General features: G+C 34.5%; 1 protein-coding gene across 1 annotated transcript in view; it reads right to left on the bottom strand.

The window, feature by feature from the left end:
* HEATR1 (HEAT repeat containing 1) overlaps window positions 1-23,737 on the bottom strand; it is a 55,253-nt gene extending 31,516 nt beyond the window's left edge. The window contains exons 1-16 of the mRNA XM_051993545.1: window positions 23,656-23,737; window positions 21,069-21,220; window positions 19,186-19,402; window positions 15,827-15,968; window positions 14,580-14,681; window positions 13,017-13,157; window positions 11,866-12,077; window positions 11,591-11,724; window positions 10,273-10,378; window positions 9,613-9,723; window positions 6,960-7,077; window positions 5,634-5,741; window positions 4,849-4,944; window positions 1,848-1,936; window positions 1,071-1,282; window positions 123-244 (exon numbers count right to left, since the gene is read on the bottom strand). Coding sequence (XP_051849505.1) covers window positions 123-244; window positions 1,071-1,282; window positions 1,848-1,936; window positions 4,849-4,944; window positions 5,634-5,741; window positions 6,960-7,077; window positions 9,613-9,723; window positions 10,273-10,378; window positions 11,591-11,724; window positions 11,866-12,077; window positions 13,017-13,157; window positions 14,580-14,681; window positions 15,827-15,968; window positions 19,186-19,402; window positions 21,069-21,210 — 2,052 coding nt within the window. The 5' untranslated portion in view covers window positions 21,211-21,220; window positions 23,656-23,737. The remainder of the gene's footprint in view (window positions 1-122; window positions 245-1,070; window positions 1,283-1,847; window positions 1,937-4,848; window positions 4,945-5,633; window positions 5,742-6,959; window positions 7,078-9,612; window positions 9,724-10,272; window positions 10,379-11,590; window positions 11,725-11,865; window positions 12,078-13,016; window positions 13,158-14,579; window positions 14,682-15,826; window positions 15,969-19,185; window positions 19,403-21,068; window positions 21,221-23,655) is intronic.
* Window positions 23,738-24,705: the final 968 nt, after the last annotated feature.

Here is a 24,705-nt window from a genome sequence, read left to right as displayed (position 1 = left end):
AAAGTGACATGCTATTTAAAAAGATAAATATTTACAAAGACCTTTGACAAAGCAAAATCCAAGAATCAAAATTAAGTTTCAGCAAGAAATTTTTTAAATAGGCATTCTGATAAAATACTTACCATCTTTAACATCGAAGATGGATTCCCTGAATTTATATTGTCAGCCAACAACTGAACCATTTTCTGATTTGCTACACCAATCAATTCTGTTGGCTTTGTGGTTTTAATTACTTTTTCAAGAGCTATGAAAAAATAGTGAATAAGTTTATAAATCACTCAAAAAAAATTACAGGAAAACTACTTAAATCCAATTCTAAAAACATCAGATTTGTATTATAACTTCATCATCCTTCATAATGTTTACTTTTTTTAATTATATATTATTTGTCTTGGAAAAAAAAGATTGTTACCAGTTAATTTCTTTTTAAAGAATAGGATTTGTCTTTTATCATTTCCTGTAGTGTGCTTTCTAGAGCCCCCAAGATGAGATATCACACTGCTTTCTAGAGCTCCATGTAGGGTGCCAAAATGTAGTGTGCTTTCTAGAGCACCCAAATTAGGGCGCCAAAATGTATTGTCCAGACTAGCTCCCTAGAGGATCTCAGGACCAGCCCGAATGCTTGGTCTTAGTGGAGGAGTGATGAAACAGGAGACCCATGAGGAGTGCATTTATTTCAAGTCCTCTCAGCCCCTAAATACCTTACCTTAGTACAATTACATCACTACAGCACACTGAGCATGGGCTAACTATAGTACCATTACATCACCACAACACACTGCCCAATTGCTAGCTATAAGCACTCTGCTATTTATATGTAAATGCCTCTTTACTGTAAGTATCCCTTGCTTTAAGTAGAACACAAGTGATTACACCCCCCTTGACTTCTCAGGAAGGATGAGATACCTGTAGGGAAATGAACCAGACATTGTTAGCAGGTTCCCTCTGGGCTGAAGGATCTTATACCTCATCCAGAGTTCTCCCACTATCTGTAGCTCTCTATAATTTCCTTCTGGAATTAATACTGATTTTATTTTTTCAATTTAAAAGATCAAAACTGAATAGCTTACCTTCTTTCCATCCTTTCAGTATAGGGTGCAAAGAGCAAATTCCTGATTTTGACAGATAAGTAGCCATTTTTATCTCTTGGGATTTTGAATTGTCATTGGTAACAACCATAAATGGCAGCAAATGTATGACCACTTGATTTAGTAACTCATCATTTCCATTCAGAATCTCTTCTTTAATTAGAGTGTCGGCTGCTAATTCAAGTATTTTGTACCTAAAAATGTTTATTTTTAAAGAATTGGTTAAGGAATAATGTAGAGAACTACAAATAGCTACTAACTATGGACTGAGACAAAACTCATCCTACATCCACCCAAAGGAGGAGCATATTTTTCCTTTAAGGCTCCAGCACAAATGATAACAATTTATTTTGTTTCCTAATTAAAATCTGAAAATCTCTGAAAGAGCTAAGTGACATATTTACCAGAGAATCTACATTATTCTAAATGTAGAGCATTCCAAATAAATTTTCATGTACAAGAATACTTTGCAATAGTCCATTTTCTTAACCAGGGGACCATGACCTTATTTTAAAAATGTTTATAACTGCATTTCAATATGATCTTCTTTGAAAGCCTATATATTTTACTTTATGTACTTACAACCATTATTCTGAATAGGGAAATATGAGGCCCCCACCCCAGATTGCCAAAGAATATATGACACAAACAAAAATTAAGAACCCCTGGTCTACAGAATGAAAATATCAGATTTCCAATGTCAGGTTACTTTGACATTGCTACAAAACAATCTAAAATACGATAAAGAAAAATACAAACCACGCCCCGTCCTGGGAAAGTTCTGCTCTTTGAAAAAGTCTCAAAAGACTTGAAACTGTTTCTTCTGGGCTAAACTCTTTTTTGAAAACCTACAGATAAACAGAAAATCACATTTTAAATGCTTCTTGCCTCTTTAAACTGAATTTGAAAGAGAAAATATTTACCTAATATCCACCTCTGAAAACCTTGAAGCAATTTATATTTTTATCATTCTAATATTTTTGAAAGGGAATTACAATAGATCATCTTAATACACTACAATTTTTCTACTAGTGTTGTGAATTGTGTTGGAATCCTTACTAACTGCTAACTAATTAGAGTTGATCTAATCTTACAAGAAGATGTTTTGGGCAGAACCTGAAACAAGGTACTAAGAAGAACTAATTAATACAAGGCTTGTGTTCACACCTTTACTCATTGGAGTTCAATGAGTTCATACCTCCCTTGAAGCTTTTTGGGCCAGAGAGAAACCCATAATCCCTCTCTCTGGAAGGAGCATAAATAGGCCAATGGGCCAGTCGAGGAAGTTCTACAGGGGAAGAAGCTACGAGTCGAGATTTCAGCAGAGTTATATGAAGAATGGTGCTGGCTCTGGAGGCTGAAGAAAGCAGAGGCAGAAGCAAAGGACAAAGCGGCAAGATCTCTTGGAACCAAGCAGAGAGATAGGCCTCTAAGCTAATCGGGCTATATTGGAGATAATAAAAGATATGAACTTTTATCACCTGGCTGCGTTTTGAGAAGAAAAAGCTCACCACATTTTGGCGCCCGAACAGGGACCGATTCAGATCCATCTGAACTAGATCGCAACAAATTGAATTATAGAATGCATTATACTTTTACAAAGTACTTTCAAATCCATTTTCTTATTTGATGTTGCAAATGTGACGGCTAAATAATATGAATTACTAGATAATTCCTTTAAAAGATGCTGTTGTTTTATACTCTGAAGAAAAACTGCAACAGTACTTTAAGAATTACTACAAAACTGGAGAAGGGCAAATATCCCAATTTTCAAAAAAAGGGAAAAGAATGTCAGAAAACCAAAGGCTAGTTAGTATCTGACTTCAATTACTGAGAAAATTCTAGAATGGATCATTTTTTAAAATGTGATTGGTGGACAGATAGAAAGGGAAACAGTGGCTACAGAGGCTATATATCTTCATCAAGAACATTTAAGAAATCAAGAACCAACTTTTTTTTTTTCCTGGAATTACAAAACCAGAATGTTTGGATAGTTTAGCTAGATTTCAGTACAGTTTTTATAAAGGAGTTACTATTATTTTTTGTGGAGAAGATGGAAAGATAGGAAAATAAAACACAATTAAAGAAATTCACAACTGGCTGAATGGTCACATTCAAAAAAGCAGTGGTTAATGGTTTAAGGTCAACATGGAAGAAAACCCTCTATTTACCCCTCCCCTTCCTTAGGGTTCATTCCTAGGTTGGTCTGTGATGTTTGGAATTGTTATCAATGACTTGTTTAAAGCACCAGAGGGGGGAGATGGTTCTTCAAATGTGCAGAGAGCTAGAAGAGATAGCAAATTTAATAGGTGACAGAATGTGCACTTAATTTGCAGGCAAAAGCCCTGGGCTGAATAAATTATGATTAAGTCTTGGACGTGTACATAAAAAGAAAATGAACTTCAAAACCCAGATGGGATAGATACGGTTTTAAAAAAACAAGTGGGCAGAAAGGCCTGGAGAGACTTACACGAACTGATATTGAGTGAAATGAGCAAGGCCAGGAGATCATAATATACTTCAACAACAACACTATATGATGACCAATTCTGACGGACCTGGCCATCCTCAGCAATGAGATGAGCCAAATCAGTTCCAATGGAGCAGTAATGAGCTGAACAAGCTACATCCAGTGAAAGAACTCTGGGAGATGACTAAGAACTATTTACATTGAATTCCCAATCCCTATATTTCTGCCCACCTGCATTTGTGATTTCCTTCACAGGCTAATTGTACACTATTTCAGAGTCCGATTCTTTTTGTACAGCAAAATAACGGTTTGGTCATGTATTCTTATTATGTATCTAATTTATATTTTAATATATTTAACATCTACTGGTCATCCTGCCATCTGGGGGAGGGGGTGGGAGGAAGGAGGGGAAAAATTGGAACAAAAGGTTTGACAATTGTCAATGCTGTAAAGTTACCCATACATATAACCTGTAAACAAAAGGCTATTAAAATTACAAAAAAAAAAAAAAAAAAAAAAGGTGGGGTTTTAAGTGGCCTTCAAGTTTAGTGAGTGTCAGCAGTGCAATATGGCAACCCAAAAGCTCATATGAGAAGCATGATTCCCTCAGTCTAATTAATCCCCACTGCCTCTGCCACTTTGGGCTTCATCTTGAGGGCAGAGCTCACATTCAGGGGCCATAGTTTAAGAGGGAGACCCTACTCTGGAAAAGGGGCGGACTAGGGCCAATGTCCTCTAAGCATCAGGCAAAAGAACTACAAGAGAAACCTCAGGGGGAGCTTGGTAGTGTCTTCAAGGATCTCCTTTGGGAGAAAGGATTATACTTGTTCTGTGAAGAGCAAGGGGTGGAAACTGCAAGGAGGCCAATTCAGGCTTGAGTTGGAATAAATTTCCTAACCATTAGAGCTCTCCAAAAATGGAATGGCTTCTCTTGAGAAGTGCTGAGGTCTTCTTGGAAATTCCTAAGTAGAGGATGTTTCTAACATGGCTGTTCCTAATACTTGTTGATTAATAAGAAACATTCTTTGTAGGAATAGAACTGCTCTCTAAAATCTTCTGAAGTCACTTATTCTGGGGCTCAGTTTCCTTATCTTCCCATGAGGGGGAAGAAGAGACAAATAAGCTGTAGGTGCCCACCTGCTTAAAATCCATGATCCTACAAGAATGATTTACATGAAGAAATAACTTCCAGATTCAACCCCGACAGGAAATTTTGGGAACGTAGGAAAAGAGAAGACAAAGGTACACTAGTTAATAACATTTGCAATTTAATGACAAGAACATACTTACCACAAAAGCATTCATGGCTGACAGAACAACATCTAAATTATCGTCACCAAGACGCATTATAATAGCTTCTTTTATAAAAGAAGCATCAATATTGTCCTGGATAACAGAACAAAAAAGAAAAATACAAAATTAAATTTCTAGCTGTTAAGTCACAATTAATTAGTCTCATTTGTGCAATAAAAAGGGCAGCATGCATATTTCCTCCTAAGCCAAAAATTTAGTTTTTTCTCATGTTTCATTGAAAATTCCATTAAATACTTACAATTAAGGATAATTTAATGATTAATTAATTTATATAGATTTCAGGAGGAAAATTCCACGTCAAAGGAAAGGGAAAAAACACAGAAAAGCTAAACTATGCTAAGACATCAGGCAGGCTATGCCTGCACTTTATGCTCTAGTATGTTAAAAAACAAACAAAAAACCAACCAAACAAACAAAAAAACTAAGCATGATACACAGGAAAAGTCAGCAGAGATGGAGCCATCTCTAAATTAATCTCTTTTCCTTCCTAAATTATCTGAGCCCATTAAACCTTTAATCATTCAGTTTATCACTATCACTGAATGATTTTTTTTATTAAAGTAGAAAAAAAAATAATGGTTATGAGAATATATAGAGGAAGAAATAGAGAAGCTTGTCTTTACATCCAAAGCACCCAAGTCACAATTTCATACCAACAAACATACATCACGTATCTCTACTATGTTATTAACATTATAATATAATATAATATAACATTATGGCATCATATATATGAGAATTATCAAACACACGTCACTCACCTTTGATGTTTCCATAATATTTTTCAGATGGTTAACTGCCAAAAGTCTCACTGGAGCCAGTGGATGGTTCAAGCTCAGCGTGAGGCAAGAATCAGAATCTGCTAAAAACTACAAGATACGTCACAATCACTGAATGAGTCCACAGAAAAGACAGCATTATCTGGTTCAGAAAAAACAGCTGAGCAAGATCAGTTTTAACATAATGGCCCACATAAGCAGTAACTGCCAGAACCTAATTTTAAACACCAGAGTCAAAATTCAACACTTTCAGACTTCCTTATATAGTAGCTTTCCATGTATTAGACCAACAGACCAAGAATCTATACTGATATATACTGAGATAAACTTAATTTTATATTCCTTATTTTTTTATTCCAAATAAAAGCTACAATGCAAAAAAAAAAAAAAAAAAAAAAAAAAAAAAAAACACTTTATCATCTAATTACAAATAAACAAATAAAAAACTCCATGACTATGAGTGGTCCTTGAATGAAAATTAAACTCATTTGAATGACGACAAAGACTGGCACAGGTATTTAATAGCATTAAAAATTTACTACTCAACAAAGTAGAGAGATAAGCACATTATGTGTTTTGCTAGAATTCAAACATGTTATCACTAAAGATATAAGGTTAACATTTGTAGCAGGCAATAACTCTCAAATTAATCAGTTACAATCCTATTTATATAACTTCTCTCAAGACTAGGATTTTTACCAAAGATTTTACTAGCATAGGAAAAAATGTTGCTTAGGCATGGATTCTCAAGAAAATTTTTGAAAATCCATATGTCCATGGAAATTCAAGTGCAAATATCAAAAACTTGAGCAGCAAATATACAAGTTAATACTGTATTATTAAGATTATTTCATCTCTCTTTACCCCTTACCTGAAGAAAAATAGGATGGGTAGAAAGAGATAGGAAAGGAAAGAGAAAGAAAAAAGAACAGCATGACTCAAAAGAAACTAGTATTATATTTTAGAGGACATTAATGGAGACCAAGCAGAAAAATGTTCCTGCCAGGAGCTTCCACAAATCAAACATATTCAGTAAAAGAATATTATGCCAGCATCTTTCTGTCAAATCATAATGCTTCAGCCAGAGCCTTTCCTCATGCTAAACCTCAAACCCAAAATATACTCCCCAAGAAGATTCAAAACCACATTCTTTATTCAGCAGTTCCTAAAATCTGATTCTCTCCAAGACACTTCGTAAGCTAACAGAAAAAGCAGAACAGATTTCCCTTTGCTCCTTCCTATCTATCTAATCATGCAAATTTTACAACTGCTCCTTTCCCTTCATTTTCTGTAGTAACCAGAGCCTACCTGAAATTTTCCTCCACTTGTGGAGAGAGAAATAAATTGATGAAAAAATTCTTGCTTTTGGGGATCTGTAACATCCTTCAGATGGTCCTCCAATACCAAATCTAATGTCTTAGGGTATCTGTAAGAAACAAAAAACCATCAATAAACAACTAAAGGCTTATGCTGTAGAGATAGAAAAAAAAATTCATCTGGAAAAACAAAAAGTCAAGAATGTCAAAGGAATCAGTTAAAAAATGTGAAGGAAGGCAGCCTGAGCAGCACTAGATTTCAAACTATATCACAAAAGGATAATTATCAAAACACTCAAGTAACTAGGAATCAGAATGTGGACCAGTGGAACTAATTAGGTTCATACACAGTAACAACCACAGTAATCTAGAATTTGATAAATAAATCCAAAGATCCAAACTTTTGGTACAATAACTCACTAGCTGATAAAAAGTGCTGGGAAATATGGAAAGCAATTTGGCAGAAACTATGCATAGATCAATACCTACCCAACCTTATAGCAAGATAAAGTCAAAATGAAAACACAATTTTTACAGAGAGTTCATATATACCTATATTAGGGGAACATGAAAAATTTTACTTATCAGATCTAGGCATAAGGGAAGAGAGTTTATGGCCAAATGAGATAGCAAGGATCATGGGAAGTTAAATGAATAATAGTGATCACATGAAAATAGTTTTTGCAGAAACAAAATGAGTAAAATTATAGAGAACTGAACCAAATTTGTAAAAATAAGAGCCATCCCCCAATTGACAAATGGTCAAAAGATATGAATACAGTTTTTTCATAAGAAAAAAAAACCAGTTATCAATAGTCACATTAAAAAAAACAATCTAAATCACTATTGATTAGAGAAATGAAAGTTAAAATAACTGAGATGCCACTACACACTTATCAGATTGTCAGAAAATGACAAATGCTGGTGGAAAAATAGGGATACTAATAAACTGCTAATAGAGTTGTGAACTGGTCTAACCATTATGGAAAACAATTTAGAACTAAACCCAAAAGACAATCAAATTGTGCATAAATTCTTACTCTCAAAGTAATCAAAGAAAAGAAAAAGGACCTATTTGTACAAAAAAATTTAAAGTTAACACTTTGTGTGGTGGTAAGGAACTGGAAAATCAAGGGATACCCATTAATTGGGGAATGGATGAACAAGTTGTGGTAAAGGATAATAATAGTATGTATTGTGCTCTAAGAAACCTGTTAAGTTTTATATGAAATAATGAAAAGTTAAGTAAACAGAACCAGGAGAACATTGTTCATAGTAAAGACAATATCTAAACTGTTCTTGTAAATGAAATCAGAAAAAAAAGAAAAAAATGAAAGCTATTTGAAAACGGAATTAATAAGTTTAGCACAAGATATACCAAACCTAATGCAAGTGACAAACTCTCTGAATATCAGAATGGACCAAAAAGAAGACAAAAGAAGCTGGGTGGCAAAGTGGCAAAAGTACCAGATTTGGAATGAGGAAAACCTGAGTTCAAATTTGACCTTATAAATCTTGGGCAAGTCACTTAACCTTGTTTATCTCAGTTTCTTCACCTGTAAAATGAACAAGAAAAAGAAATGGCAAAGCACTCTGGTATCTTTGCCAAAGAAAGAATCATAGATGCCTGAAAATGACTAAATAAAAAGACAACAATAACTCCATGAGACAATGATAAATATTAAAACACAATCAAGATTTGAAAAGAAGAAAATATAGGCCATCTCACAGTAAACAAATAACCTAAAAACAGAGTAAGGAAAAAAAATATCATCACTGGACTCCATGAATGCCATGATAAAAAAAAAAAAAACCAAAAACCAAAAACCAAAAAATCTAGCTATATTATTTCTAGAAAATTAAAAGGAAACTATCTGTTATCTCTTGGAATCAGAGGGGTAATATGGAAATAGAAAGACTCCACTGGCCACTTCCTCAAAAAAAGACAAAATGGAAACTCACAATATTACAGATAAAATCCAGAGCTTACAAGTTTAAAAATATGTATATATTGCAAGCATCCAGAAAGAAAGAATTCAAGTACCAAGGAGCCACAGTCAAAATCATACACAATATAATAGGCACGAGTATGATGGGGGCGAGAGCTCTGAATACCATATTCCAGAATGCAAAGGATTTGGGCTAAAAGCCAAGAGAAAACCTGATTACAATGGAAAAAAATGAAACTTTACTGAAGCAGAAAAATTCCTGATGAAAACACCAGAGCTACAGAGAAACTTTGGAGTTTAAATAAAAAAATTAAGAGAAATATATTTCATTCAAGAAGAACAAGAGAGGGAATTACAAAGAAGGATTTTGGACTGTGAGCTCCTGAAGACTGTTTTCTGCCTGTTTTAATATTCCCTTATACACAATGAGCACTTAATAAATGTTTACTGACTGAGGATTAACTAGCTATCTTAAAAACCAAAAGGAAGAGAAACAAATGCTTCTCTAACAAAATCTCTCAAGAACAGAAACATTTCCAACACTTTCTTCTCTTATTAATAGACCACTGCATACTGCAAATAATTCAACGCAAAATTTTTTTTGCATAAAATAGATTTTTAATTTACAGAACTGTAAATTTAAAAAGGGAAAAATTAAATTCATAAAAAGGAACATATAAAGAAAAAGTAACTTACTTGCTTTCCAAAAGTCTAATGAGAGGAAGGAGTTGTTCATTGAGTAGTGATATCTCCTTAGAATTTATTTCTTTCCTTGAACTATATGAAATATATTCTTCAAGAAGAGTGCTAAGAAATAAAACATAAAATGTAGGTCAATATGAGGTTTTCTTATTAGATATGCAAGTGCCTTTAACTAGGGACAAGAAGTATTATTTCTTCCCAATAATTAAGGTTTTTCTTTGTTACCATTTACTATGACATATCAAACAATACTTGGTTTTAGTTTCACATTAATCTATCCTGAAAACTTCTGAATCCAGAATCACCAACATAATGAAGCAATGTTATAGAAAACAAATGTAATCTAGTAACAGACAAAAGAATCAATGTGTTTTCATTGATTAGTATGGTATCTGTTAATAATTAAATGACTTGCATTAAAACAAAGTATGAAAAGCAAGGGAGAAAATTCATCCCTGATTCAATCATACTACATACAATTTTTTTTTTTTAAATAACTTTTTACTGACAGAACCCATGCCAGGGTAATTTTTTACAGCATTATCCCTTGCACTCACTTCTGTTCCAATTTTCCCCCTCCCTCCCTCCACCCCCTTCCCCAGATGGCAAGCAGTCCTTTACACTACATACAAAATTTAAAAGTGGTATTCTTACCTAGCCAACAAATGGTCTAAGTTGTTTTCCAATGATATATCTTTAAGTATATCTTCTAAGAGTCTAGCATATATATGACTGTCCAGTTCCTCAGTTTCTTCTTCTTCTTAGTAAGCAACAACATAGAAATAAGGATTACAGGAGGAAATTGCAATTATTTTAAACTAATATCTTACACGTCAACATTTCACCATGAAAGAGAACTTGAGTTCTCAACAACTCTTTCAGCACAGGAAAAGCTTTATGAAATTCAATCAAGTTAAAAAAGATCTAAGTACAAATCTAACAACAACCTTTTGATCTGTCATACAGGGACCAACCAAGTTCAACAGAGAAGACTTGGGACCAGAAAGTTCAATCACTGCTGGATAAAAGGTATCCAAATACCATCTATCCACTAAGGCATGGAAAGGTTACAATCTACATCATTGGAGGGATGAAATTATAGATCTTGTGAAACAATGAAGCATTTAAAAATACTAATTCTATTCAATTCACTAATAGTGAAAAAGTTTTAAAATCAGGATACTTTCAAAAAACCTATTTTACCCTATCTTTTACTGTTATACATTAATACATTAAGATTGCATAGTGATTTATATTTTCCAAAGCACTTTCACATATGAAAAACCTTAGAATGGCTTTTAAATTAAAATACCATGCAGTCACTAGTATGTCCATTTTACAGATGAAAAAATAAAGTCACACAGAAATCAAATCCAATCTGCCTGTGACAAGAATTCAGGGCTCTTAACTCCCAGTCCAATCCAGTAGCAAAAGAATTCTAAAAATTTCTTCAAAATTTGAAAAACCTGAATCCAAAAAAGAAGCTAAAAATCCAATTTAATAATTTCCTCCCTCCAACCACGAATGTTTATATTCCTTATTAGATACATCATCAACATTAGGATTGTCATAGGTTTTAAATAGAGTGGGCTCACTCATCAACAAGGTTTAGTGCTGAAAAGTTGCTTAAAAATCAAAACTTTAGAATGGAAAATCTTTTCCCATAGAATGATAGTATCAGAGGAGTTCTACTGTAACTTCTGATTACTTGTAAATGGTAGCAATTTTAGTTTAAGTGTTTCTTCTTAAGGACACTCTCTCAAGTATTTAATGAGTAAAAGTGAAAAGCACATGCTAAATAGTCACCTTTTTATTTTATTTTATAAAATTTTATTTAACACACTTAATTTAATTAAGATTTAGTTACAATATTTAATACATAACATCCAGATGTTAAGATATTTGAAAAAACCAAGGTTTTTCAAAATTAGAAAAGAATAAATCAGTTTAAGACAATATAAAAATCACAAACCTGTAACATGATGAACAATGGTGACAACAAGATGAGGAAGCATGTAATGCAGAAGAGGACTAATGTCATACATCACTGAAATTTCATGTAGTAAGGAAACAAGATCAGGAACATTACACAGGTGAGCAAATAGCCTATAAAAAATAAAGTCCACATTATCTGTCTCTGGTAGTCAATATACAGAAATTATTAAGTTAAAAGTACGCATCATTTAACTCAAATTTGTTAAACTTTTTCAGAACAAAAAATTTGTCTTTTCATTATCCTATACTTACTTTTTCCCAAGGCCTTCTACTTTCTGTCTCTGCAAGAGCACAATCAAGCAACCTAATCCATTCTTGATCAAAGAGGGAATTTTAGTCAAAGTTTTGCCAATCTGTGATGCCAAAGAATGAACAAAAGTATCCTCCATTGTCACTTTCACTGAGACTTGACAGATTATCATGTAGGTTGCAGCTCGATAATCAGGCAAAGATGACTTTAATCCCTAAATTTTTTTTTTAAAAGATTAGAGAAAATTATAAATTATACTTCAATAAAACTTTTAGTTTTCTATTTCTGTGTCCCAAAAGTCTTAGTGCAGTTTAAAGCTACTTAAACCTTAAAATTGAACTACTATTGTTAGAATACATTTACAGAACTATCATGCATCATGTAAACTACAGGTTTTCTCTCCTTCAGAAGCGGAATGGGTACTTATTGACCCTGGGCAGGTGGGAGAAAGGGGATATCAGGATTCAAGGTGTGGCATAAGGCTTGACAAGACAACAAAATATAAACTCCTCGAAGGCAAGACTTTATTTTTGTCTTTGTATCCCTGATACCAAACATAGTATTTGGCATAGAATAGGCACTTAATAATTGCTTGCTGAAAATATACTTAAAACACACATTCCAAAGAGCTTACCTCTTTTAAAATACAATATACCCATGTTCTTTAACCCAATCCCTCCAAAGAGAATTCATTTGCTTTTGTCAATTATTTTCTCCTAATATTTAGCTAAGGTCTCCGAGAAATTGGGAGCTTTAATTAGGGAGAAATTTTGAGGCTTAACAGGGAAACATAAGGATGCTAGAACCATGGAAGTCAGTAAAAGAAGAACTGGCATTAATATGGGGAGGAGATGCATAAAGAGAAAAACAAAACTTAAGGTGCCTGGATTGGACTAATCTGAATTTTTTCTGATCGAGTGTTTCAAATGATGAGAATAGTAATCATACAATTTGCATTGGTAAATTTTTTTTTTTTTTACCAAAATGACAGCTTTGAAGAGAAAGGGAGTTATTTTCCATATTTTTTTAACATGACTTAAACAACTTCTATATAAATTTATATTAGCATCAATATTCTTCTAAAAGAATTCCTAGAAATTCCTGAGTGGATAGGAGTTCAAAATAATCCTTCTCACATGTGAAAAGAACAAACCTTTTGAATATAGGGGAAGAGCTTAGCAAGTAAAGAGTCTGATATATCATTAGCGGACACCAAAGCTGACACAATAGTGGAAGCATAAAAAGTCAGTAGGACTCTCAACTGAGCTGAACTTCCAGGATACTCTGAAAAAACCTATAAAGAAAAATCAGAAAGAATTAGACTAGAAAAATAATAACTAGACATAAGTATAAGATTCAAATTATTTTCTTCAGAATTCTAAATATTTTATTTATTTATTTATTGTGGAAGCAGTTGGGGTTAAGTGACTTGCCCAGAGTCACACAAGCTTAGAAGTGTTAAATGTCTGAAGCCAGATTTGAACTCAGGTCCTCCTGGCTTCTGGGCTGGTGTTTTATCCACTGCGCCATTTAGCTGCTCAATACTTTATTTTTTGCATCATCTTATTTTAATGCAAGATAACTGATTCCAAATTATACATCTCACAGTGTTGCTAAATTGGAAGACTGTGTTAATAACCTAGTTGGCATATTAGAAAGCCAGCACCAGCTGAAGTCTCTCATAGTACTAATATTACTTTATATTTTAAAGCCAATGTTTAGCATGAGGAATTTAACTACCTAAATTAATCATGTTTTGTTCTATTACCAGGCTTTTCCTCTATTCAGTTGTTCCAGGGAACAATATTTAGCATATTTGAGTGTAGGATAATAAAGGTTACAGCTTCTTCTCAACATAACAAAGGTTGTTTTTTTTTGCCACTTCATGGAAAACAGTGACAGGGTCACCAAAGACAGTGCTAGGGAGGCGTGATAATACCTGAGTTTTCCACAGCTCACCATTTTTAAAACAGGGCCACATGAGCATCTGAGGATTGGAGGCTTTATCAGAGGAACACACAGGGGCTACATTCATAATTGGGGCAATTAAATAAAATTTTCATGTAAGATAATTGCACTGATGATCTCACAGGAGACTAAGCTCTCTTACTAATTAATACCAAAAATAGGATAATTCAACCATTTGATATTTTTTAGTTTTTCTTCTGTAAAACCAGAAGGCTAGATGACTAAATATAACTATTAATAGGCTAATGACTATGACATTGATTCATCATTTGCATATCTAGATATTCATAGATATAGGAATAAATATTTCTAAAATGGTTGTTTTGATAACTAATTCAACTTGTACTAAAATAATTTAACAATTTACTTTAAAAAGAAAAGCATTTTTTATATTATGTAAATATATAATCAAATTATCACTTATTGAAGCATATTCCACAGCAAAAAAAAGGTATCCCCACTGTATCTGGGTAGATACTCCCTCTTAATGGCTTAGTGGCTAATCTCCAAGAATGATGTGGCCATGAAGAAACCACCACCAGCCTGTTACCACCAGTCTGATGATGAGCCTTTTCAAACATACAGTATCTCATATGGCCCCTATCTGAATTGAAGACTTTCTTGTCAGAGCTTGCATTTTACTGGCAAAATTTTGAAAAACAAAAGGGCCACCTTCATGCTTTAATGAAGTACTAGAACAGCATTTTAATGCACACTATACATGCAGAATGAAACAATATATACTAACCTTTACAGATTTGGTTACCAGACTGCATATAAAATCCATGAAACCAAGGTCTTTGTAGCAATGGGTAACCAAAGTTCCTTTGGCTAAATGAACCCCAGACATCTGTTATTGGAAGAAACAGTCAAAATAAATTTAAAAGCTCAAAGATCAATCTACTTTAAATAAATTTAATCAGCTAAACAAATACAGAGTTCTCTGTACTATATTAGTTATACTATTAGTTATACTATTATTACTATATTAGTTATACTATTGATTAAAAAAAAGCATTAAGATAGTAAAGGTTTAGGGAAGAGACAGAATTTAAAGGATGGGTATGACTCTGATCATACAGAATTCTGAATATAGGAAATAACATAAAGAAAAACATGAAGGTAAGAGTTTATGATGTGTCTGTGGTACAGTGAGCACACTTTTTGCTATGATGGGATATGCACATTGTGAAATAATGGGAAATAAGGTTGGACATGTAAGATGGTGGAGACAGAGTTTACATTGTATGTATCATGAAATTGAGAGGTAATGTATATATCAAAACAGGGTAAGAAAGGATAGGGAAAGCAGGCAAATCAAAACTGCAATTTGAAAAGCAGAAATTCTGGGAGAAGAAACAAACTAGAGATTTGTATTCCCTTCTTATCAAATGTTATTTCCATCATCTCTGTCCTATTGTCTGGCCCTGAGGCCAAAGCCTACTCCAGACCAGTGGAGGCAAGGTCAGAAGTCATAAAGGGATATGTATAAATTATAAATTAAATGATTATAGACTACTTCTCCCCAAGATTTTCTTTTCTTTTTTTTTTTTAAAGCCAGATTTCTTCTAGTCTTGTTTCTATCTTCTTTGGTTTCTTTGATAATTTAATGCGCTGAAAAGATATGCAACCAATTTTTAAAATTTTGGCCTACCATAATTACTGTAAATTGAGAAGTATTAAACATGTACTTTTGCATACACCTTACCCCTTTAAGGCTATGTAACAGGAACCTCTTCATTAAAATACACATTCTTCTAATTTTTGTGTAAGTTTATAGCTACAAATTGAGGTAATCTGCAAAATTTTACAACACTTTGTGTCATTTTTGTTCCTCTTCCAAAATTCTTTTTGTATAGAAAGAACTCAATTTAAAAGGTTCCTAATAGCATTAAATAATATTTCTCAAACAAATTTTCCCTTTATCAAGGTTTTTAATAATGGCAACTATAACTAGAAGTACATACTTTGACAAATGTCATTTAATAATCATACCTTAACAGGTTCCAACCAATTCCATTTATGTGTTGGACTACTAATTTTTAGAAGCTGTATAACACGGACAAATATTTTTGTCTCATGATATGGAAGAACACAACCAATCAGGCTATCTTGATTGTAAAGATGTATATGAAATCTAGGAAGATGATGAACAGTTAAAACTTATTAAAAATACATTATTAATATATTTCCCCCAATAATTTAAAATGCCATTTTCTAAACTTAGCTATATCAAATTCTATTATATCATACACAAATATAGGACATGTTATAAGACACATCAATTGATATTTAAGTTATGCCAATAGACAATGACATCACAAAATTTATGGCATGGGAGGACAAAAGGACAGTCAAGGAGAGAAAATGATAAAACCCCTCCCAAGGGGAAGAGCAAGATGATGGCAAAAGTTATACTCTTTTTCTCTTGGGAACTGCTATGTTCTTTCCCCATGACTATGAAGATAAAGGGAATCTGTTTCTCTGCAAAGGACTCCAGAGGCACCAGCATTTACTCAGCCTGGCAGATGGGCTGATATTTGTCCTAGCTACAAAGGAGTTAAAGGGAATTCAGCTTGGAGTGCAAACAACAAATTAGGTTAGCTGGGAGAGAAGGTGATTTACCCTTGACACTTTCAGGCTTCCTGCATGTTTTGAGTCCAATATTTCTGGAAAATATAGCAACTCAAAAAAAAAAAAAAAAAAAAAAAAAAGACGACCTCCTAACAGTTCTTATCATCACTTGATTTTGGTTGACTGATTTGGGATTATAGAGCCTATTCAAGCTGGTTCTGCTGAGGGAATCCCAGTCAAGTCATCCTATCTTTCTGGGTATCAAATATGTAAATCTTATCTTACACAAACTAAAAAGGCTGAATTGAATTATTTTAAAAGTTTCCTCTAACTTCTCCAAGACAATTTTAAAGGAATCATCATGAAAAAAATGCAATCCATCTCCAAAGAGACCTGATGAACCATAAGTACAAATTAAAGTATAATTTTCTCACTTTTTTTTTTGCAATATGGCTAATATGGAAATGTTTGCATGATTTCATAGTATAACTGGTATTGTTTATCTTCTCAATGGGGAGGGGAAGATGTAGAAGGGAAAGAATTTGTAACTCCAAATTTAAAAAAAGAATGTGTTAAATAAATGATTTTTTTCTTTCTAAAAAAGCAGTGGGGGTAACCAGAAAGTACAGTGGATAGAATACCACCCTGGAATCAGGAGAATCCAAGTTCAAATCTGACCTCAGACTCTTAATACTTACTAGCTGTGTGAGCCTGGGCAAGGCACTTAATCCTAATTGCCTCAAAAAAGAAAAAGGAATGAAAAAAAAAAAAGAAAAAGGAATTCCAATGAATTGAATATTAACTAGGCTCAGAGGGTGGCTTGCTGTAGATAACCAGAGGTGGGAAAGGCCAGGGAAGAAGAGATAGGTGGCAGTCTAGTTTGGCTGAAATGGACGTGAAAACTCTTTGTAACCATAACTTGTCAAGTAAAGGTGTAACTTGTCATTTTTCTTTCCATAATGCCAACAATAAACTATCTTGTACTTCTACAATCCTATTCTTTCATGGAAACAATTTTGATGACTATGGGAGACATTTATAAATATGGTTATCTGTATTACACTATATACTACAAAGAGGCAATCTCCACCTAAAGTCATTATTCTCTTGGGGGAAAAAAAAGTCAAATGACATTGCATAATTAATAATCATGAGTGAGTTCTATCGGAACAATGTCATCTAGAAAGTTTTCACACATAAAGGAAGTTTTCAAAATTTACAATGGAATTGGATTATATCTTATATCTTACGTGTTGGCATTAATGTGAAAGACCTTGAGTTAGATATTTATTCAGGGTGTGTGTGCGTGTGTGTGTGTGTGTATACACACCTCTGTGATTTTTAAATCATAGATTTTTTAAAATGACAATTAAATATTAAATCATTAACCTCTATCCATTATATCAACTTCACTGATCTATTCCCTCAACTAAATACTGCAATGAAACAAAAACATTAATCCTCCAGGACTAGCTGAATTTTTTAAAAAAGTAAATGTTGTCTGAAACACAATTAGGAATATACTCATTAATATAACTAGTCTATTCTCCCTTTAAAAAAAGGGTAGATATGTTTACCTTTACATGGAGAGGTATAGAATTAGAAGTTTACTTCTAAGTCTTATAACTTTATAACCACACACAGAGGAAAACATGAATAGCTGAGACCCAAACTTTCAAATGCATATAAAAACTGATTTGTTTTGGAAAAAGAAATTACTTGATTTTTTTTTTCCTCTTAATAACACACTTAAAGAACTTTTGAGCTGGAAAGAATTTTAAAGATTGTCTAGACTAGGGGTTCTTACTTTGGAAAATATTAACTTTTTTTTTCTTTTGGCTAAAGCAATTGAGGTTAAGTGACTTGCCTATGGTCATACAGCTAGGAAGTGTTAAGTGTCTGAGGCCAGATTTGAATTTAGGTGTCCTGACTTTAGGACTAGTGCTCTATCCACTGTGCTGACTAGCTGCCCCAATATGAACATATTTTTGGAAAAAATTTTGATAAATGGATTTTAACACTGATTTCCTTTGTAATTCCATTTAAAAACATTATTCTGAGGATTCTACAAGCTTTATTAAAGTACCAAAGGGCTATGACATTTAAAAAATAAAAATTTAAAATCTTTAGGTCTAGACTGATATAGATGAGGTCATAGAGGGTCAAAGGTAAGTGATTTATCAAAATTTATACTCATATAAAAGGGTGGTCAATGCTCCTTTCCCTACAGCAGACTTTCTCTGATTTATATGGGTAGATCGTCTATCTATGTATCAGCTACGTTGAGAGGAATCAAAATGCACCAATAATATACTGGTTCAAAAAACCCTACTACATTATTGGCATTTATCACTACCTATTAAAAGCATTTGAGATTAGACAAAAAGATGCACATAGTTGCAAGTATGTGACCATGACTCTTCCCAAACAATTCAAGAAACGGAGGCTTTCTATACAGAAAAGGACATTTGAATATATCTTGCCCCAGGTGTATATGGACATTCTCAAAATGGGTAGAGTGGGCCCATTTAAAAAAAGACATTTTAAGCCATTAATTACAAGTTCTTATTAACAATTTTTGTAAATATCCAAATAAAAGATAAATTTTAATGCTGGAATTGGATGCTTATCTAGTATTTAGATCCTGCAATTTAACAGAAAAAAAAATTTAACACACTTTAAATTAACTACACAAATGAATACTTGGAATCATTTTAGTTATTTTTAAAAAATACTTGGAATTTTAAGGCTATTAGTATGAATACTGTTTAACTGACTACCTGTGAATCAACCATTCCAGGCACTTCTGTGCTGGTTTTAGCATGAAATAAGGAGACAAGTGTATAAGAAATAATGAGATATTTTCATCCAGCTGTTTGTTTACTGCCTTAGTCTGAACACTCCTCTCCAAACTTTTTGCCAACTGACTGAATAAAGCAGACTCAAACTTCTGAAATGAAGGGTCGATTCCAATAAGCTCTTCAAGGCCAGTACATCCTAAGGAAAAAAAAAAAAGTAAAGAGAGATTTTATATAAAAAAGACAACACATCTTACTGCCAAGACCTAGAAATAGTAGAGTGGCATGTCACCACTATTATCCTTAATTCAAATATATAATGAAGTTTTAAAACACATGTATTTACTATTTAAAATACCTCAATGAATGTTGAGATTTGAGTAATGCCGCAAAAGTAGACGAGCTCTTCCCTAATTCTGATTCTACCAGAAATTTGTTGTGTGATTTTCTTGTTAAGAGTTAAATATTAGGAATTTCAAACTACTTAACATATAATTTATCTCCATCTCAAATACGAAGACACATAAACATTTCTGATCTAACCATTTATCTTACTACTCCCTTTTCAATTCAAATAGGTTTAGCTAATCTTATTACTACTCTCTTACTGCATGAAAACTTTATAGTTCAAAATAACACTGAAAGAGTCTTATAGACTGAAGGAAGATCAGAGTTCCAGCTTATTCCTGAATAGAAATCTCTTCTACAGCATCTGCATACATGATTTCCGTCCTTTGAAAGAGGATGCCCTACTTCCATCCACCATCCTCCATTTTTGGTCAAAGTCCACAATAGAGAGCTCATCATCTTCTGAAGCAGGCCATCTTACTTATAAATAGTTCTAATTATTAGGAAATTTTCCCTTATAGGAGTCAAATCTGCTGAGGCTGAGAATCCATGCTACAAGTTCTGTTTGCTGAGATCAAACAAAATAAATCTAAATGTTTTCCTATACACAACCCTTTAATCATTTGAACATAGACACTTTCCCTCCAAAATGCCCTCTTTTCTAAGATAGACATCTCACATTTCCTCATCAGTTCAGTTAATTTCTTCTGATCACACTCTGATATGTCAATGCCCTTCCGAATTTGTGGTACCTAAATAGTACCTGTAGTCTGTTGCACAGATCCCATGACAGAGCACATATTTCCTTTTATGCCAGAGCTGCTTCTTTGTCAGAGAAACTTCCTAATTTCTGGCAGAGCCTAAAACTCATACTTTACCAAGCTAGATCTAGAAGGGAATTTATAAGCCATCCAGTCTAATTCCCTCATTTTATAAATGAAGAAACTGAGGCTCAAAGGGAATAATTATCTTATCTAAGGTCATGAAGTTATGAAGCAGAGGAGGGAATTCAAATTCAAGCATTCCAATTCTAAAGTCAGAGACTCTTTATATGACATACTGACAACTATTTTTGGTATCCCTTTTACTATAAAGCAAAGGTTTCAAAGTCATGGCCCTCCTGCATAGAATGCAATCAAATTAAAACCAGATCAAAATGTTACTGGGAAATATTTAACAAAATCAGTTATAATACAATGTAGATCTTAATTTGTAGCTTTCTTAGGCAATATATGGTCCATAAGGATTTGTTTCTATATGAGTTTGAAGACAGTGGTGTTTATAACACAAGAAGGTCACAGTAGATGCCTAATAAATATTAATTATTATTTTTTTTTAAATCCACAAAGCCTGTGGCAGAGAGCTAGTTTAACACAAGTTTTGGTTCTCAATCCTCTAATTCAGATGTAACATAAAACAAGTCCTAAAAGCAACATACAGCATGGAAGGGAAGAAAGGCTTTTGTATCAATGAAGAAAATAAACATAATTTTTTTTTTTTTAACACAATGTAGTTACCTATAGCAAAGATGGTATCTCTGTCAATGCTGGCTGCTTCCTTACAATCAAATAGCAAGGATGCAACCTCATGCCTAGCCAAGAGACTGGGATCATTTTGAGGGAGAGCAAGACGTTGTAGTTGCTGCGATAAAGATGTCATCTTTTACCACCTTAAAAAAAAAAAAAAAGAGAGACAACAGTAATAATGAGCAATCCTAGGAATTTAGACAGTAGATATGAAGACTATAAGCAATTATCACTCCAGCCTAAGTAGTCTCCTGTATCAGACTTTCAAGCAATCAACAAACATTTACTAAGCATCTACTTTGTGCTAGACACTGTGCTAATTGCTAGAGACCCACAGAGACAAAACAAATTTTCTGCCTTTAAATTCACACTTTAATAGGTGAGATGGCATATTATGTATAAATAAGCACAACACATATGAAATGAATATAAAGTAATATGGAGGGAGGAAGCATTAGAAACTGGGGAATTCAGAAAAGTTCTCATGCAAAGACCATAATTAGAAATTCTAAAAGAAAGAGGTGAGAAGAGTACACATCAAGCACAGGTATACTTGTGCAACAACAGTTGGGGAATGGTGTAGGTAACAACAAATTAGTGTGGCTAGGTGGAGAAAAGTGTGAAGGATGGCAGTGCATAATGAGCCTGGAAAGATAAGTAAAATCCAGGTTGCAAAGGGAATAAAATATCAGATGAATTTTTATTTTGTTCTAGAGTCTAGACTTTCTATTATATGAATTATATTGAGTAGAGAAGTGACACAGTCAGACCTGCATTTTAGGAATTCAACTGGGAAGAAGATAAAACTGGCAAGGGAGAGGCTGGAGCATGTAAGACAAGCTCGAAGACGACTAAAATTACAGGTGAGAGGGGATGAGGGCCTGAACTACAGAGACATCAAAACCTAACAAATGATTAGATATCTGGGGTGAGAAAGAGTGGAAGATGACTGAGGTTTCGCTGGGCGACTGAAAGGATGGTAATACCATTGACAAAAACATAGTAGTTCTGAATCTGTATCCCAAAGAAATAAGAAAAAAGAGAAAAAACCCATATGTGCAAAAATGTTTATAATAGCTCTCTTTGTAGTAGCAAGGAGCTGGAAACTCAGTGGATGCCCATCAGTTGGAGAATGGCTGAATAAGTTATGGAATATTATTGTTTTATAAGAAACGCTCAGAAGGATGATTTCAGAAAAGCCTGGAAAGACATATAAATTGACCCTGAGTGAAGTCAGCAGAACTAGGAAAATGTGGTACATAGCAACAAGATTATGTGACAATCAACTGTAAGGGACTTGGCTCTTCAACAGCGAGGTAACTCAAGGCAATTCCAATACACTTGGGATAAAGAAAGAACTATATGGATCAACACATAGTATTTTCACTTTTTTGTTTGCTTTTTCCTTCCTCGTGGCTTTTTTTTTTTCCCCCTTTTTGGTCTGATTTTTTTTTTTTTTTTGGCAGGACACAACAAATACAGAAATATGTTTAAAAGGAGTGTATCTGATTCCTTGCTGCCTTGGAGTAGGGAAAAGTACGGGAGAAAAATTTAAAACACAAACTTTTTGTAAAACTGCATAGCTGCATAGAGAGGTTGACAATTTACTCACAACAGAGTGGAAAGAGAGAGAGGTACTGAACAGAATCTTGGGGTACACCCAATTAGGGAGGTTAAAGAAAAGGAGAATACAGAAAAAGAGACGGAAAAAATGTCAGATAAGGAAGAGATCATAAAAGAGCCGCATCAGGAAAATTCAGGAGAGAGGATCCATAAAAAGTCAAAACAATCTTGAGTGTTGAGAAGGAAAAAAAAAAAGTACTTACCCGATAATTCTGAATCACGGTTCAGAAATTGGATAGCTAAAGGTAGAAAGAGTGAATATATAGATCTTAGACAGCTTTCCCCCAGGAATTTTAGTGTGAAAGAGAAAAGACATGGGGCAATGGCTTGAAGAGAAGAAAAGGGGTTAAGGGAAGGTATTGAGATGTTAAGAATGCAGGAGCCTTGGGCTAATTCAAGGGTGGCAGATAAAGGGAGATTAAGGATTTGGGGAAAGGGAAGCGCTAAGGGAAGACGCTGCCTAAAGGTATCCAGGAGACAAGTACAGAGCAAAGAGTCGGCCTTGGAGGAAGAGCAACCTCTTCGCTAGAACCTGAACAAAGAATGGGGGATGATATCCAGGGGTCTGGAGATGTGAGGCAGAAGAGAAAATACTCGCAAAGGCTGATTATGCACCGGTTTGGAAAGAGGCAGCGGAAGTCCGCCCCGCATGGGCAGACACTAGAGTTACAGACACGTGGGAGAAGACACGCCCCTCTTGGAGTTCACCAGCCCCAAAGCAGCTGAGTCGGGACTCCAAACGTCTCCCCGAACAGACCCACACAGGGCCGTAGTGTCCATAACACACTGGCGGGAGCTGCGGCTGCCTCCAGCCCCCCCTTCCGCGCCCCCCTGACCAGGATACAGCACTCCTCGCTCCCCTTCCGCTGTGAAATGGCACCGGCACCAGCGTGCCCAGGACTGCGCGCACCCGCACCCGCTCCATTCCCTGCTTAGTCTCGCTTCGCTCACTCACCCACTTAATGCAGAGTTCTCGGGGGATCAAGTACTAGTCCGCAAGGTTCCCCCACATGGGAACGCTAAACCGGAACCCTGACCCCGGAAGCAATGAGTGGTGCGCAAGAGCACTTCCAGGTTCACTCTCGCGAGAGAACTCACGTCAGAGCGGAAAATATCCTAATCTCGGCAGGAATCGTCCCGCCCTCTGAGGCTTCTTAAGGCGGAGCTATGTGTCCACGTGACCCCTTGCTCCACCTTTTTCTTTGCCCTGAAGTTTGAGGCCCGGTAGGTTGTTCTAGCAATGGAATTGAATTTTCTTCTTCCATTCTTTCCCTTTGACTAATCTTTTTTGGGAGCTTTGATTTGGGGAGAGTTAGAAAATCTAGCTCCTCCATTATACCTAAAGATGCAGTAGAAGCAACATAAAAACACTAGCTGTGCGACCCTGGGTAAATCACTTAACTGTTTGCCTCAGTTTCTTCATCTGTAAAATGAGCGGAAGAAGGAAATGGCAAATCCTCCAGTAATTTTGCCAAGAAAACCCCAATGGGATCATGAAGTTGAAACTGAAACAACAAGGATACTCACCTCTTCCTCTCTCCCCTTCCCCCCCCCCCCCCCCCGCAAAAAACAACAACAATAAAAAAAAAGTGGAAACAATTCTAGATAAACAAAAAATAGAAATGGTAAATTGGCATTCTCAGAAGAAATGCTCTCCTATCGAGAGGGACAAGGTAAGATCTCAGGGGGAGGACTTAAAATAAGCCAGGGAATTCAGAAGGAAAAGATGTTGAGGAGAGAGAACATTCTAAGAACAAGAATGCCAACATCAAGTGCAGAGAGGAGGTGTCTTGTCTGAGGAATACCAAAACAGCCCCTTTTTATTCTATCCTAGAGCATGATGCAAAGTGTAAGAACCCTGGAGAGATTAGAAAGAGTCACATTATGAACTCTGTTTCACATTGTGAATTCTATTTTAAAAAATAGAATTTTATCCTCGAAATAATATGGAATTATTAAGTTTAAAAAATTAATCTGTTCCTTCCATTATTGAACAAATAGTGGA

The sequence above is a fragment of the Antechinus flavipes genome, chromosome 4 (genome assembly GCF_016432865.1).
Source record: "Antechinus flavipes isolate AdamAnt ecotype Samford, QLD, Australia chromosome 4, AdamAnt_v2, whole genome shotgun sequence".
In the NCBI taxonomy this organism is placed as follows: domain Eukaryota; kingdom Metazoa; phylum Chordata; class Mammalia; order Dasyuromorphia; family Dasyuridae; genus Antechinus; species Antechinus flavipes.
Note: the sequence above shows the minus strand (reverse complement) of the source record. Positions and strands in the feature narration are given on the sequence as shown.